An 18,265-nucleotide genomic window follows, 5' to 3' on the forward strand; every position below is an offset into this window, starting at 1 on the left:
CCTTCTCATACAATGGAACCCTAATGCTTCCTTTCCAGGATTCTGGCATATCCTGACCACTAATTATTGATCCAAACAACGGTGCCAAGACTTAGGCCACAGGCTTGAGTTGAGTTTACTTATGTCTGACGAAAGGCTGTCGGGGCCTTGAGCCCTAGAGCTTTTCAGACCTTTCATTACTGCTTCATTGCTTTTTTTTTCTTTTTAACAAACTTTATTGTGCCATTTATTTAGGGTGCATTACATTACGGCAAATGGTTTCGGCATTTTCCATTTTTAGGTTTTGCCTGGGGCATGGAGCATTAGCTCCGCCCCCAGGAGAAATCTTTAGTTTTCAGTATGGGGGACTTGAATCTGCCCCTTCTTCCATTGGCTAGCTCCATAAATGGAGGCTAGCCATTGGAAGATGGATCTGTCCGTCATGGCCGGACCAGATTCGTGGGCGTTCCTGCATTTTTTTCCCTCTCCACCCTTTTTGCATCGTCATTGGGCGGTGGGCGGAGTTTCTTTTTTTTTTTGTTGGTGTTTTTCCTCATTTCATGCCGACCACGGCCGCCGGAAAAAGTCCAGGTGAGTGCGTTCCTCCCCCCCCCCCCCCCCCCAACCCCCCTCCCGCTGTCTGTGTGCCCCCCCCCCCTCCCGCTGTCCGTCCGTAAATGCTTGTTTTGCTGTTGGTGACAGCGTGCTGCTCTGCCCTTCAGATCCGAGCCCACACTCTGGTCTGGATCGTGTGCTGACGAGCCCTGGCTGGGCCTCTAAATGACCAAATAATGACAGCATGTCGCATGTCTAATAACTCGACCCGCGACTCTGCGCTGGGGCAGAGTGATTGCTTTTCCAGTCCCTTTCCGGCCCGTAAATGCTTCCGCTGCACGTGGTCAGGTCCCGCTGTGATTCTGTGTAGACAACTATTAAGTCTGCGTGATAGGCAAGGACTCGAAACAGCCGTAGCCCTCGTTGCTTGCTGTGCACATGGTACGTGAGAGAGAGGCCTTCCCCCAGCCCTCACTCACTCAAGACACTCGCGTATAAGTCAACAGTAACGAACGGGGGCTTGCTGTAAATTATGTGGTATAATGCAGCTCATTTCGGGACCACCCTGAGGGTCTGCGAGGTTCGACTCCACTCGGAGCAGAGCTCACTCTGCCGTGTCCTGTGGGAGGACCCGTACGTGCAGGAGGCTCTGGAGCACCGTAGCCCCGGTGATCTCACCCGCCGACAGAGATGTGTTTCTGTCCTGTGGGGCAGCGGCGGCTGCTGGGAATCCCGTGGCCCTGCCAGCAGCTCTGGGTGTTCGCGATACTGCTGTGCGGGGCACGCGGTCGCGCCTGCCCGGCATCTTGCCGCTGCTTCGGGGATCTGGTGGACTACAGTCATCAGAGGTTAGCCCAAGTACCCGACGGACTGCCTGGATGGACCGTGCAGCTGTGAGTATCTTGTGGGTTGCCGGGACAGCTGTCATTGTGAAGGTGCACTGTCTTCCACCATTTCGAGAAAGACCCGGGACTGCAGTATCCAATGGCGGGGTAGCTGGGAGTACAGCAGGAACTGCAGTAAGCACCTGATAGGGTAGCGGGCAACTGTGAGTATAACGGGGGCCGTTGCCATGAGTGTTGTGTCTTATGGGGCGAGGGTTGCTGTCGCCAATGTCGGGGATGTTAGTTTTGAGTATCTAAGGTGTATGGACAGGTAAGTCTTATCGAGGGCAGCTACATGGAAGAGGCAGCCTTACGGCCTTGTGAGTATCCGAGGTGAGACTGGGGCTGTTGGAAGTATGTGTGACCCAGATACGAGTGTCTTCTCGAGAGGGTACATCTGGTAGTAGCCGAGGGGAAGCTGCGAGGCAGCATGGTTTGGGAAAGTCCCGGGGTTCAGACGCTCCCTAGGAAAGGCCTTGTTGGAGTCTTAAGTATGTCTGTGGGTTTATGTGGGGTACGTGGGCTGAAAAGTGAGGGGGTACCACCCAGCTGTATCTTTTGTATGGGTGGCATAACCCGAGTGTCAGACGTGTGTTGCATACTTCAACTGCCCTCGTCAGTATGTTGACACACATCTCCGCGTGTAAGCGCCATAACCCTGTGCCATTTGTGTGTGTAGAAGTGACAAGGTACTGCGACTCATACCATTCTTCAAGTAGCCATTCCCGGGGATGGTGGAACAGCGCATTGGAGTTGGGAGCTGAAAGTGGCTGAGCACACAGTTTCTTTTCTGTATTTTATTAGATGGGTATAGTGGATCTCAGCGGGTAGTTTCTTTCTGACCTTATTTGACACCATTGCGATTATTTGCACCTTTTATTGCTTGCAGCTACATCTTATCCTGCGGCTTGGTTGGAAGGAACTCTGCAGCCTGCTATTATGGAATATATTGTAACACAATATGAGTTTAATTTTTTTTCCCCCCAAAGAGGATGTGGTTTAATATCGGGGAAATTGGTCCCCCATAAAAAAGTAAAACTTCTGTGATGGGACTGACTGGCAGTAGCAGAGCCATGATTGTATTAGAACTTGCCTGCAACACTCCCAACGCGGGTCATATAGTTGCAAAGACATGCATGCAGACCGTAGAACTCAAACCTAGGCCTAGACCATGAGCAGAGATAAATTGTAAAAGCAAAGTTAACGCTAAGAAGGCAAGCAGACCCATGCCAGGGGAGTGAGTGTGGGTGGGATGATCCATACCAAGGCAGTGAGCACATTCCAAAGGCAGAGAGTCAGGCCCACCTGTTCCACTCACAGTCCATTGCTTTGGCAGTATATGGCGTGGCCCTTAAGTATGTCCACTGGGTGGGCATAAGTGGATCTTTCGCTCCTGATGTAAAGCCACCAAGGTTGCCACGGACTTGTTATATATCATTGAATTGGGTCTGGTGGGGCAAGCTTTGCGCTCAGCTGTGCAACACAGAAGTCCTGAATCCAAGATATACTTGGGAAAAGGCAGAGTGGCACAACCGTTGTGCCCTCTACAGTGCTCCCACTTTGTAGCTCTCAGAAGTAACCACAGGTATTCAATCTGCAGTGTAAGGTGCACCCTGACACACACTGTCATTTCTCCTTACACCTTAAAATCGTTCCCCAAACCGTCCACGTTCGGCCTTATGCATGCACAAGAAAGTTATACAGTTCTGGCAACAAACACACACTGAGAGCAATACACAAATTCTTGTTGTGTTTATTAGTGTAGATGCCCACACGGTGAAGTGGAGTGCTTCTGGCCGTGGCCCATCGCAGCCCCGCCGCCTGACTGCCTACCACAGCGAGTGGTGTGTATCCTTGTTTTGCGGTGGAGCTCCTGAGTCGTGTTCTAGTGTGCTGACGTTGCATGCATTAGTACAATCAGCCTAGACCTACTGGCTTTGTCACTACTTGTTGTGTCCTTCTTCCCTCTGTCTGCCTGGTGTTTTGTGCCGTTCTGCCCTCCGTTACAATCATCCCCCCCCCCCCTCGTTTTTGTGTCCTCCTTCCCTCTGTCTGCGTGGTGTTTTGTGCCGTTCTGCCCTCAGTTACAATCATCCCCCCCCCTCGTGTTTGTGTCCTTCTGCCCTCTGTCTACATAGTGTTTTGTGCCGTTCTGCCCACCCTTAGAATCACCCCCCCCCCCCTCGTTTTTGTGTCCTTCTTCCCTCTGTCTGCCTGGTTATTTGTGCCAATCTGCCCTCCGTTATAATTGTTTCCCCTCGTTTTTGTGTCCTTCTGCCCTCTGTCTGCCTGGTGTTTTGTGCCGTTCCTCCACCTGAACTGAGCCCTTTAAAATAAGGCCATGCTCCAAAAAGTACCGCAGCCCCCTGCCCTGAACCATAAAAAACTGCCCCTACCTCCGTGAAGTACTGACTCTGCTCCCTACCCTCCCTTGGCACCTAAAACTGTCCCCTGCCATGCAACCTACACAGCCTCGACTTAGTAAACTGTCCCTTCTCTGTGTGCTTCGAGGCCGTAAACTGTAAGCCTAGGCACAAATGGATGGTTGGATTTGTGGGGTAAAGTTTTATTTAATGTGATTTTATGTAGCGCGAACTTTACCCGAAGGTGTCAGAGCGCTTTACATAAGAACCAGTTGCCAAACCTAAGGACTTTGATTTACATGCGTTAAGTAAAAGATACAAACAGGAAAACAATTGAAATGTACTAGATGTAGTCACACAAAGAAGAGACTGTTGATTCTCGTTATATTTCTATATACATATGGAAGGGATATGAATAGATGTACTGCAAGAGTCACATAAGAATGTTAGAGTAGAAAGGTCTACTGCATATACTAGTGAATACAGTCATCTCTATAAAAAAAGTCATTTAGAGGGGTTGGAGTGGGACGCAGTGGATGGATGGATGCATGCTGGATGGATGGATGCATGATGGATGGATGGATGTATGCATGGATGTATGGGTGGATGCATGGATGGGTTGTTGGTTGGATGGGTTGGTGGATTGCATAAATTGTTGAGGGATTGGCTGTATATATGCATCTATCCATCCATACACCCATCCATCCATCCATCCATGCACCTATCCATGCATGCACCCATCCATGCATCCACCAACTCATCCATTCAAGCATTACAACAAGAGCCCGCAGCTCTCCTTCGTCTCTCCTCGCCCCCCCTTCCCTGAGCCCGCAGCTCTCCTTCGTCTCTCCTCGCCCCCCCCTTCCCTGTGCCCTGCCCTGCTATTGTAAATGACAATGCCATTTATTTATGTTAAAAAAACATAAATAAAAATGTCAAGAGCAATGCCAATAGCTCTAACTTTCACAAAGGCAAAACCATTGCATTGTAAATGCTTGTTCATCATGGTGCAACATGATCCATTAAACAGTGTAATGAAATATATATATATATATATATATATATATATATATATACTTAGAATCTTGTACCCAACAGTTCCATGACATAAAAACATACAATATGAGAATACACAGCATTTATATTCATCCATGTTAGATACTGATGCCACTAACGTGTTGTGACATGAGTTTGTATTTTTAAACTCCAAAACAAAGTTAACTACTCCCCCCCCCCCCCCCTTCCCCTTCCTGGTCTGACAGTGTGTTGTCGTCTAATTAGTCTCCTAGTCATATAGTAACATGAGTGCCAACCTATATCCTTGGTACATCAGGGCCTTTCCACATAATCTATGCTGATCGTCTCTGATGGTGTGATGAATATCATGGCGGATTAGGGTAGTGGATCAAGTAACGGAAGTGGGACACCTGATTGCGTGAAGTACTTTAGCATTACGTCCCAATTCATGGAAAAATGGACGCTTTCGCTATCCCCTTGCCTCCTCCCGTCTAAGTGCAGCGCTTTCCGCGCTACCCCATCTGATTACCTCTTCTGTCCATATTTGCAGTGGGGGATTTCCATCTCATAGTAATTGTCCTGATCGCTAATATAAGAGCTAAATTCACAAATCTCAGCTGCACCCTCTGGGCTTTGGTGCGCTTGCCTTGACCCAATAAGCCCTCCAGTACGCTGTCTGTCATTGGCAGGTGTGTGATTTCTCCCAACATGTTGCGAATGAGTCCCCAGTAATCTTTGAGGCGTGGACAAGCCCATAGCATATGTATAAAACCAGCCTCCCCCTCCCTGCATCTCGGACAATGGTTCTGGGACTCTGGGAACATGCAGTGTATCCGTTTCGGGGTTAAATACGCTCTGTGGAGCACCATGTACTGTAGGAACTTGAGTTTTACATTACGGGACACCCGCTTGGGGTGTTCTAAAATACCCTCCCAGGCTTTTGCTTCATTGCTACTTAAAGAGGGAAGCAGGATACTCTCTGCCACCCCCTTCTCTGGAGGCCACGAATGCATGGATCCCAAGGCACTTCTTTTATCCTTTTTTTAGCTTATATTCTCCATATTCTGCTGTTTAGTCGACCCGTTGGGGAAGTGTACATTCACACCTGTAATCTGTCTTCCCCAGCACACCGGCCAACTGCTAACCGTCCTGCAAATATCTTATAAACTCCTCATTCCATCACACTTGCATTCCATTCTCTTATGTCTCACGCAGGAGACGAGAACTTGCAACTCAGCAGTACCTTAACTGATTGGACCCTATCCACACTTTTCCTTTATTAATCTGTTACCTCATCTACTGCATACACCAAGACCCTTATTACAAGTAGCCTCTTAATTCTGCAGATAGCGGACCCATTGGAATTATGAGTTCCCACTGAGCACCACCAGGGCCGGACTGGAAACCCAAAGCAGCCCTGGCAAATTTTCAGACCAGCCCCCGAACGGTGCATAGTGAGTGCAGCAAACGAGCTGGACTCCTAAAAGTGGAGGTTTGGGGTGTTGTCCCCCTCCCCCACTATATATATATATATATCACACACACACACACACACACACACACACACACGTAGCACATTCTACAACACGTTTCTGATTATATAGTACATTGTATTAATTTTTAAAGCGTAGTAAGTGATGACCTTAAAGTGCACCAGGATTCAGTAATCTTTGTTGGGGCTCTTCAATGATTCCCTCACTATCGCCCTCCAGCAGTGCCCCTCGTCTCTCCATAGCCCCTCTCTCACATGTATTTAATTAGTTTGATAGCACCTTTCATACGAGTGTAGGATGTCTTTGCACAATACATCACACACAAATCCAGAGACAAAGAATCATGTGTGTAAATTGGTGTATGTAAAATGTTGCATAAGACAAATTGGGCTACAAGGTGTTTATTCATGTCACCCATACTGATGGGCATTTCTTAAGAGTGCTTGATCTGGGGAAGCCCAAACCCAGGATTCATAACGCAACACAGTGGTTAGGGTTTGCCTTTACTAATAAGAATGTATTTCTACCCAAACAAACCCTTTTTAACAACATTAGGTTAATGAAGGTCTAAAAAACCAAAAACGCAACTTTCTAATCTGTTCCATGTAGTTTGCATGCGGCTCTTTGATGATACTTCATGGATCACTGTTAGATTTTGATTGCAACTTATAAACGGCATAGTAACCAAATGGTTTTTGGCAAAACCAGTGACTCACTAAGCTATGCATATACAATACCGTTCTGTGATCTGAACGATTCATGTACTTTGCAGCAAGCATATTAACCCTCTGAGTAGTACCTTAGACAAGTCAAAACTGCCACTAGACAACACTCTGATCTCTATTCAGCAGGAACATTAATCATCAAAATTATCCTTACACTTTTATTGTTGTCTGAAAACTACTGGATATACAAATGTACTGCTTCAGACTTGAAACCCACTTAGAAAAAGAAACGCAACACTCTCAAAATGAGGCATATGAATTTATCAGTGCACTTTCAAAGTGAAGCAAACGCCTTTTATTAATGAAGCACTTTTAAGAGGACTGCACTTTTCCATATGTCAAATGAAAATACCAAGCATAGCAAATATATATCTGTTTCTATCTTGAGAAGTCAAAACTTGGTAGACATCACCAATGGAGTGTACTTCAGCTTTCTGGCCACATAACTCGGGATCCCTCGCAGTCAGGCAGAAGACTCGATCGGGATCACAGAAAGTCCCTGGGGCAAACATCTGTTCGACAGGATCTGCTCCTGTCTGAGAGCCAAAAGTCCCCGTCTTTAATACCTTTACTCAACTCAAGGAGAGATTTCTAGAATTCTCCCCTCCTTCCTTTTGTTATGCAGTCAAGGCTGGCAGGCCATACCAGTCTGCGTCGAGGTCACTCACAGGAGCTGGCCAGGCTCCAGTATGTGTCCTCGGAGGCAGAACAGAACATTCCTCTCAAGCTTGTGAATGGTATCCAATACACATCCCTCATTACATGTTTCAGAAACGGTTTTGCTCTGTGCAGTGACGTATGAAAACATTCCCACCATCTGAAAGAAACTGCAAGAAAGCACAAAATTAAGTCATGCACGCAAAATGCAGTCAATGGTCGTCATTGTGTTAATTGTATTACAACAAGGAACTCTGCAGCGGATGCGTTCAGAACTGCTGCACTACTACAGAAACGTCCCTAAGTAACAACACCAACCCCGATCCTTCCAGTCTCCAGGGGAAATGCCTGATGCCCTAACGGCCAGTGCGGCCTTGAACACCACAGACTTCATAACTTTCAACCAGAGATTTTGGTTGCTGAGAAAACTGACACATTTCCTAGACCACTCTTAATAGTGGCCTTGGTGGCAAGTATTTAACCGCATCGCTGCGGCGGTTATTTTCGCGCTACGCAGCTTTTTTCTAAAAGCGGCGTTAGATGACGAGCTCAGCTCGTCATCCGCACACGCCCCCCGTGGCTGATGACGAGCTGAGCTCATCATCAGCATCGAAGGGGTTAAAGACCTCAATCTCCCCATAGGTTGGTGAGGGGACAACAGCCAGCCCCCTCTATTGCTGGTGGATGGAGCACTTTGGGTGGCAGTGCTGTGTTAGAGTCTTGTATTCTGCTGGATTAGGAAAAGGAACGCTGGAGCACTTTCTTTGGTTCGACGAATGTCCTTTCCAGTGAAGATGATGTGTTCAACCAGCGTGAAAAACAAAAATGTGCAGGTGTGCTGTATTTTCTGACCTGTTCAAGAAGATGAATCTCAACCATATCCCAATCCATAAAATCATGGAGAAATAATTGAACTTCACAATTAAAATCCATATGATAACATCTCTTAGAGAAAAAGTTGGTGAATTATTACAGAGATAGGCCGCATGCAAAGCTAACAGCAATAACTATCATAACTGTATAATATAAAACCACACTGGCGAGCATGTTTGTACCTTATTTGTTCAGCTGACTGCCTTTTCTGCTTTCTGTTAGGATTTGAGTAATTTCTACGCCCAGTACAAGTCAATTGAGCCTTACCTGAAGAAGAAGGACGAGTCCAACCAAGGCAAGGAGCAGTATCTGCAGTCCATCGAGGACCGGGACAAGCTGGTAAGTCTGGGAGCTTTAAGAATGGAATTTGTTAACTATGTAGTTCTTCTGTAAAAGTTTTCTTCTTGCCAATCTCTGAATGACAAGCTTTCAGCAGACTTACTATGCCTGCAGACAACCCACTGGAACTTGAGTTTCCCTGGCAGCATATTGTAGTGTTTCAGGATCTACAAGGAAGCTATGTGCTGCACCTCAAGTGAGAGGAGGCTGCCACATCATTTCAGCTCAAGAGACTCAAATACCAACATTGGTGAAAGCTGTGGGATGAATGCACAGTAGGAGGAGTTAACTATCACACAGAAAGACCTCCAGAGTAGCAATTGATTTTTTTTTTTTAATTACTGATCAAAATAACTCAGAGCGTAATTACTTCTGTTTGTCAGCTCAGAAGAGAACAGTCTTGCCTCTTCTGTACAACCTGTGTGGTTTCTTTACAGGTTTACCCTCTTGGCATGAGAAGGAGCCAGACACAAGTTAGACGCACTGGATAAGAAAAAGTAATGTTATTGAGGACCAACTTACACTAAAGTTCTAAACAGGAGAAAAGAAAGAATCTGAAATACTAAAGTGTTTGTTTGTTTGCCCTCTGACAAACTCCTCCAGGTGCTTTCTTTATCAGCAAATTCAGCATACTTAGTGTAGCTTCTAAGGAACTTCTCCAGTTCGTTGGAGTCAACTATGATTATTCAGTTTAAATAATTACAATAACCTATCATTCAGAACAACATAAAACCTTGACGCTTGTACTGCAGGTCTCCCAGAACCCATAAATGCGAATATATATCCAAGTAACGGCATGTGTTTGTGCCAAAAGGCAATACTTGAAATCTCTTGGTGCTAACAATATAACTTGCTGACCTCACAAGTCCAGCTGTGTTAAAGCAAGCAAAGAAGTGTGAAGCGAACTAGCTGGTATAGAATACTGAAAGGCATTCTAAGCAGCCCTACTTCCTTCAGCATGCTGAAGCTGGTCTTTTGGATTGTGCTGACTTAAAATTGTGTTTAAGATTATTTATCCACTTAAAGATAATATTTTCGAGTTCAATTCTTTTGTAGTTCTTAGCAGCCTCCCCGTTTTCGATCCATAACCCTCTTCAGCAGCAGAGATAAATTCCACCTAGATATGGAATTTCGATATTCTTGAACTGCCACCTTTTCTGTGATCTCAGTGCCTTCCTGGCACTGTTATTTGTGTGACCAACTTGTCACTCATGACGGTCTCCTTGTCATGCACTTAGGCCTTTTTCAGATCCGTGACCTTGCCATTCTAATGTTCAAAATATGACCAGACTGATTTTAAATTCTGAAACCTTTAACACTGTTGGAACCAGTAGAGTCTGGTTGGCTGAAGGGATACCTCCAGCCAGGCAGAACCTACCACTCCCATCAAGGGCAGTTGATTACACTCGCTGTATAATCCATGCTCTCCCTTGGATAGCCTGGCACTGAGCAGTCAAGCTTATATCAGTGGCAATGTGTAAAGCAAAGGTACAGCAGCCACACACAATAAATACACTGAGTCAGAGAAGAGACTTTATACAGGATGTATGTAAAAAAACACGTATTCAATCATTATAACATGCCCATCATAAACTTTTGGGCATAAAATCCTGTTCGAGGCATGTGGGCTGCTGAATTCATATCTGTGCATAGTCCGCCACCTAGTGTTGGGTCCGGATGATTGCACATTGTTGTCCTGGAAGAGTCTTCGAAGTATCACGAGATAGGTGGCTCCTCCCCTGGACTACAGTGCGCATGGGCATCGCCTCCATCCCCAGATTGTTTTTTTCCGCCATAGGGTTCGGATGTGTTTTCGGTTCCCTCCTTCGGAACCGATAGTTGTTCGATTTCACTTGAGACCAAAAGGTCTTTAGGCTGGGCGTCGGTATAGTTGCGTTCGGGTTCTCTTACTGACTCTCAGCTCCTATCTCCTACTGCCCTTCCACGTGCTTCGACGCGGACGGGCCTACACTACCGCATTTGCGATGGAGCGGACTCCATTCAAGAAGTGTCCGCTATGTCACTCGAAATATTCGCACCTCGACGTGCACCCTGTGTGCAACACATGCTTGTCACCGGATCACCGTGAAGACACCTGCATGGCGTGTTCAAAGTTTAGGAGTAAGAAAACTTTGAGGATTCGCCGGGCTAATCGTCTCCAGGCACAGTTGTCGGCTTCGGCACCCCCACCTGATGACCTCTTTCAGGAATCCATCGAGGAGGAGGCCGACGTGCAAGAGTCGGACTCTGCCCCCGCGTCCGAGGAAGAGGCCTACGACGCGGACGAGGAGGCCTGCGACGAAGTCTCCGGTGAGGTAGGGGACGACGAACTGATTTGTGCAGCGATGGGAGATAGCTCAGAGGAAGAGCATCCCCAGACGGACTCCGGGGTTTCCCCCCGTTATACGGCCCAGGTCGAGGGATCGCCTTCGGGCCTTACCCGAGATCTTACTATAAGTCCTACGTCCCCGCCTCCGGGCCCGGTCACGGACATTTCTGGCAAGAAAACGAAAGTGAAGGCAACCGGTTCCGCACCCTCGGATGCGAAAACGAAACCGAAACTGGCGTTGGTGAAGAAGGTTCTGGAGGCGTCAACTTCCACAAAACCCAAAATGGCCGACTCGAAGAGCCACGCCAAGATGGCCGACCACAAGAGCCGCGCCAAAATGGCCGAGCCGAAGTCGTCTGGGTCGGCGCCGAAGGTGAAGACTTCCGACGCGGCTGCGTCGGCGCCGAGAGGGGTTGCGGACCCGAAGACGACTTCGAAGAAGCGTCAAGCTGACGGTGCGACAGGCCAGGGGGCGTCGGCACCGAAGAAGAGGCCTGACGACGACCGGGCTCTTGGAGGCGAAGAGTCGCTCGAAACTGTTCAGCCCTCGGCATCCCTTACTAAGAAGGTGGGAGAGTCCTTGAAGCGGATCCGACAGTCTACTGTGGTTCCCAGCCAGGACACTGTCGTGCCTAGGCCCACGCCAAAGCCTGCTAAGGAACAAACGGCCATCCGTTTTACCCTTCCTCCCAAGTCGGCGCCGAAGGCCTTCGCGCCTAAGCAGAGCGGGCATTCTCAGGACGTATTGACGCCGAAGCAAGCCTTGCTGGTATCGAAGCTTCGGCTCCAGCCCCTCGCGGTGGAGGAACGTCGAGAGGTGACGATCGACGCCAACACTGGAAAATTGTCGCTCCTCAAACGGAAGATTACGTCGGAGCCGCCATTGGAACCTTTTAGGATTCCACTTAAGAGCAAGAAGTACTCTGCGGACTCTTCGGCTCTGATCGAACCTCTGTCTCCACAAAACATAGAACGCTCGCCGGCCCATTCCCCAGTGCCTGATGTGGACGAGGAGAATGACGAGTACAACTATCCTGCGTACTCGGATCCGGACGAGGTGCAGGTGCCCTGGACGGCAGGAGGCGACGCCGACGACCTGCAGTCAGGTCAGGACACTCATCTTTTCGCCGCGAAGACGTCCCCGACGGAGGACTCGGCGGCGTTTAATGCATTAATAGAGAGAGCCGCAGCGAACCATGATGTCGAACTGCACTCAGACCCGGTGGATGCGGACTTCTTGGTCGACACCTTCTCGGTAGCCGAGAAGCAGGTCAAGACGCTACCTATGCTCAATGGGGTGCTGAAGCATGCACAGGAGGTATTCAGGGAGCCCACCCGAGCGCGGGTGGTCCATCCTCGCATCGACAGGAAGTATAAGGCGGCGCCCACGGATCCCACGTATATTAAGGGACATTTGCCATTGGACTCCCTGGTGGTGTCCAACGCTCGGAAGAGGGCGAATTCGCAGTCTACTGGTGATGCTCCTCCCCCAGACAAAGAGTCGAAGATCTTTGAGGCATCAGGCAAACGCATTGCTGCACAGGCAGCAAACATCTGGAGGATCTCTAACACTCAAGCCCTGCTTGCCCGTTATGATAGGGCCCATTATGACACGTTAGAGGCCATCCTACAACATTTGCCTGACCAATACAAGGAGGCGGGGGAGATGCTCATTCAGGAGGGTAAACTCATTACTAATGCATCCATTAAATGTGCCCTAGATGTAGCAGACACTGCCTCCAGGGCTATCAATACAAGCGTACTACTCAGACGCCATGCCTGGCTTCGAATTTCTGGGTTCAAGCCCGACATACAAACCACATTACTGGGTCAGGCTGTGAATCCGGACCATCTGTTCGGCCCTGAGGTGGATGCCTCACTAGAAAAAATGAAGAAAGATACCGAAACAGCCAAATCTATGGGGGCTTTACAAAGTCAGCAGTTTCGGGGTGGTTCTTTTCGCCGCTCCAATTCAAGAGGCGCCTCAAGAGGCCAGGCACCCCAGACCACGCAGTACTACAAGGGGAACACCCAGTCCTCGTATAACAACAACAAGGGCAGGGGTGGCTACAGAGGCAATAACATCAAGGGCAGAGGACGTGGAAACAACGCCTCCAGGTCCACCGCCTCCAACAAGCAGTGACGTCTTGTCACTTCCCCCCGATCACACAACACCTGTCGGGGGGAGACTACAGCAGTTCCTGTCGGAGTGGAGATCCATCACCACGGACAGGTGGGTGAGGTCTCTTATCCAGTACGGGTACTGTCTAGAACTTACGTCCACTCCACCGGACATACCACCAAGAGGCCGTGCTATGTCCGACGAGCACTTGACCTTGTTGCAGCAAGAAGTACTAATCATGCTGCAAAAAGGGGCGATAGAGCTCGTTCCACTGCAAGAACGGGGAACAGGGGTCTACTCCCTGTATTTTCTAATCCCCAAAAAGGACGGATCACTCAGGCCGATCCTGGACCTCAGGCCCCTGAACAGGTACATCAACTCAGAGCACTTCCATATGCTCACATTGCAGCAGGTGCTCCCCCTGCTTCAACAGGGGGACTTCCTAGCAACGCTGGATCTGAAGGATGCATATTTCCATATTCCCCTGCATCCTTCCCACAGGAAGTATCTCAGATTCAAGATCTTAGACCAGCATTACCAGTTCAGAGTCCTGCCGTTCGGGGTCACCACGGCACCAAGAGTTTTCACCAAATGCCTAGCGACTGTAGCAGCGCATCTCCGTCGCCAGCACGTCCATGTCTTCCCATATCTAGACGACTGGCTTATTCAGGCAAAGACGGAACAACAGTGCGTAGACCACGTGTCACGCACCATTCACCTCCTGCACGATCTGGGATTCTCTCTGAACTACCCAAAGTCCCATCTCCAGCCCGCCCACGTGCGACAGTATCTGGGCGCAACGATCAATACTCTGGCGGCCACTGCGCAGCCGAGTTCAGTGAGAATCGCCGGTATCCAGGCGCTGATCCAACGATTCAGACCCCAGACCTCGCTTCCGGCGAGGGTGTTCATGCAGTTGATAGGCACGATGGCCTCCTGCATCTCCATTGTCCCGCACGCGAGACTACATATGCGTCCGCTTCAGGAGTGCCTGGCACGTCAGTGGACTCAGGCTCATGGGCAACTGACAGACCTAGTGTTGGTGAGCGGTCGGGCGTACAACTCTCTGCATTGGTGGAACCCACAAAACCTTTGCAAGGGCCGACCATTCCAAGAGCCTGTCCCACAGATCATCCTGACGACGGACGCCTCTCTCCAGGGATGGGGAGCGCATGTACTCCATTACACGGTGCAGGGACTGTGGACACTTCAGCAGAGGAAGATGCACATCAATGTGTTAGAACTGATGGCAATCTTCATGGCCTTAAAGGCGTTCAAAGTACATCTGTGCAACAAGGTCGTGTTGATCCGGACGGACAACATGACGGCCATGTACTACATCCAGAAGCAAGGGGGGACACACTCTCCACAGCTGTCTCATCTGGCTCAGAGCATGTGGAAGTGGGCCATTCAGAGGAACATCTTCCTCATGGCAGAACATCTCCCAGGCAAGGACAACCAGATGGCGGATCTGCTCAGCAGGCACAGCCATCAGATGCACGAGTGGGAGTTACATCCATCAGTACTCCAACCGTACTTCCAAAGGTGGGGTCATCCAGAGATAGACCTGTTCGCCACAAAGGAGAACGCAAAATGCCAAAGCTTCGCCGCCAGGTTCCCACACCCCCAATCACAGGGCAATGCGATGTGGATGAACTGGTCAGGCAGATTTGCGTACGCTTTTCCCCCAGCGCCTCTGATACCGCTGGTGGCACGCAAGCTCAGGCAACACTCGATGACGCTCATCCTGGTTGCTCCTACGTGGGCTCGCCAACCATGGTACACCACGTTTCTGGAACTCTCCGTGGTACCGCATCAACGGCTTCATCTCACTCCCAGCCTTTTGACGCAGAGCCATGGCGACATACAGCACCCAGATCCGCAACAGCTCAACCTGGCGATCTGGCTCCTGAGGTCCTAGAGTTCGGCTATCTCAATCTTCCTCCCGACTGCATGGACATCATTCGGGAGGCGAGAAAGCCCACCACGAGAGCTTGCTATGCGGCTAAATGGAAGAGGTTTGTCGTCTACTGCGTGGAGCACAGCATTGACCCGCTAGACGCTTCCATTCACAACATCATATGCTACCTTTTTCACCTGTATCGATGTAATCTAGCGTACTCTTCCATCCGCATTCACCTGTCGGCTATGGCAGCATACCTCCAAAATAGACAACACCTGTCACTCTTTAAGGTCCCTGCTATCAAGGCTTTTCTGGAAGGGCTCAAAAGAGTCATTCCACCAAGGACTCCACCAGCTCCAGAATGGAACCTCAATGTGGTTCTTACAAGGCTGATGGGTCCTCCCTTTGAGCCACTACACTCTTGCGAGCTGCAGTTTTTGACCTGGAAGGTGGCGTTCTTGGTAGCAATCACATCGCTACGGAGGGTGAGCGAACTGCAGGCGCTCACCATCCAAGAACCTTTCTTCCAGGTACATGCCAACAGGGTGGTGCTCCGCACTAACCCTAAGTTCTTACCCAAAGTGGTCTCGCAGTTTCACATAAATCAAACAATTGAATTGCCGGTGTTCTTCCAAAACCCAGAGACGCTGGCGGAGCGGATGCTCCACACACTTGATGTAAAAAGAGCCTTGATGTATTATGTGGACAGGACAAAAGATTTCCGCAAAACCAAACAACTCTTTGTTGCTTTTGCCACACAACACAAGGGAAATGCAATCTCCAAAGCAGGAATAGCTAGATGGATAGTAAAGTGCATTCAGATATGCTACGCAAAAGCTAAGCGCACTCTCACTATCCCACCGAGGGCCCACTCCACTAGGAAGCTGGGGGCCTCTATGGCGTTCTTAGGTAACATTCCCTTAGAAGACATCTGTAGAGCAGCCACATGGTCTACCACTCATACTTTCACCAAGCACTACTGCGTAGATGTGCACTCAAAACAACAGGCAGCTGTTGGTCAGGCTGTTCTAAAAACTCTTTTTCAGACTGCTGCAGCTGGCACGGGCGGCCGCCGCTAATGGAGGGACTGCTATGTATTCTATGCACAGATATGAATTCAGCAGCCCACATGCCTCGAACTGCAAATGCTACTTACCAGTATGCATCTGTTCTTGGCATGTAGGGCTGCTGACATTCATATCGCCCACCCTCCTCCCCGGCGCCTGTAGCAGCTGCAGTATGTATTCATATACACACATATGCTCATAGCATGGTCATCACTCACTTCTTCACTCCATCTCTGCCTATGGCTGAAAACAATCTGGGGATGGAGGCGATGCCCATGCGCACTGTAGTCCAGGGGAGGAGCCACCTATCTCGTGATACTTCGAAGACTCTTCCAGGACAACAATGTGCAATCATCCGGACCCAACACTAGGTGGCGGACTATGCACAGATATGAATGTCAGCAGCCCTACATGCCAAGAACAGATGCATACTGGTAAGTAGCATTTGCATTCAGAAATATTGCTAGCAGTACTAGATCCAGTTGTATTGTTATTATATCATTCGTATGCACACTGGACAATTCCTAATCTACACCCCCCCCCCCCCCCCCCAAAATCAATTAAGCGAGAGCACCCTAATGCAGTGCACAATATCAAAATTATGTACATACACAAAAAATAGAACACAGGCTGTCCACACACGATCACTCCCATTCAGACACACTTCACAAGGCTATGCAGTGCAACAAGTTTTCCACCAATCCGTACGGAACGCCCTTATACACATATGCACTCCGTACCCTAATATGGTGCCACTGGTGGCCCAAGCCTCCCTCCCTCCCACCCTCTAGTTCACCCCTATGGTCCTATACCCCCAGATGGAAGATAACCTACTCCGCATACTGGTCACTGGGCGTATGCGGCCAAAGTCACCCTTAGTTTGGGTCCTCGGGAAGCCAGTGGAAATATGTAGCAGTTTTAGGAGGTAGAAGTAAACCAGGGAGTATTTAGCAGCCAATCTGGAAGTTCATCCACAGATCTCGAAACTCAAAGGAGTTGCACAGTCTCTTTACCCGCTTCCAAACTGTTGCGTAAACTTTCCTTCAACCCAGTCAATCTCCAGCTCTCACTATTACCTGGCGCCAAGATGTCTTCGGGAGGGGCAAGTGTGGAGAGGACAGTCTGTTCGCCGCAATGAGTCACAAAGGGAACAATCGATAAATGGGTAGTAACACAGGGGAGCCTCTCGATAGTATAAGGTGCCCCGATCTGTACGCCAATGTCCGGGTCCTGCCCAGGCAATTCGGGCACAGCACCTGATGTGCGTTGGTATGTGTTGCACCAGGCACTTCAGATTTCAAACGCGAGTTGCAAATTCTGCTCCTCCCTGGAAATAAGGCACAATGACTGGTGCATATTGAGATGGGTTGCACCAGGCAATTCCGGTCTCAACAGCGGAGCGATGCAATCCCGTACCTCCCTGGAAGTAAAGCCCAATGTACTGTGCACGGTGATACAGGGTGCACCTGCTCAGTCCGATCAGTTTCACACAGGCACAAGTTCAGCACAGGAACATGAAGCAGAATGAGGCACTAATATGAGTATACCCCCCTCTCCGAGGGTCGCACCCTGTTACTTGGACAACGCAGGCAATGTGCATGCAGTGTGTGTGTTGCACAAGAGGAATGCTGCACGATTGACTAAATGGCCTACTTGGGGTCCTGCAACCGGTTGAATCCATTCAACCCCAACTAGATGCTTATAAGTGTCAGGGTCCCCGCAGTACAGGAACCCTACGCCTTAGATACAGGTAAGATTTCTAGGTCTCTACACTAGGCAATCTGGTCTCCAGACACATGTCTTGGTTCCAAGCTCACACTGCGCTAGGAGTTGGGATTCAGTAGCCGAAGTGGGCACTTGCCCTGCTCTCCAGAATTCACAGGTAGATGATGAAGGTCCCTTGCGAGAGATCTTTGATGTCCCTGAGGTCTCCGGAAGAACAGGATATCCGCGGTCGTG

General features: G+C 49.2%; 1 protein-coding gene across 1 annotated transcript in view; it reads left to right on the forward strand.

Moving 5' to 3' along the window:
• SDHB (succinate dehydrogenase complex iron sulfur subunit B) overlaps nucleotides 1-18,265 on the forward strand; it is a 126,819-nt gene that overhangs the window by 55,512 nt on the left and 53,042 nt on the right. Inside the window, exon 5 of the mRNA XM_086921990.1 lies at nucleotides 8,769-8,885. Within this exon, the coding sequence (XP_086778116.1) occupies nucleotides 8,769-8,885 (117 nt within the window). The remainder of the gene's footprint in view (nucleotides 1-8,768; nucleotides 8,886-18,265) is intronic.

The sequence above is a fragment of the Lissotriton vulgaris genome, chromosome 5 (genome assembly GCF_964263255.1).
Source record: "Lissotriton vulgaris chromosome 5, aLisVul1.2, whole genome shotgun sequence".
NCBI lineage: Eukaryota > Metazoa > Chordata > Amphibia > Caudata > Salamandridae > Lissotriton > Lissotriton vulgaris.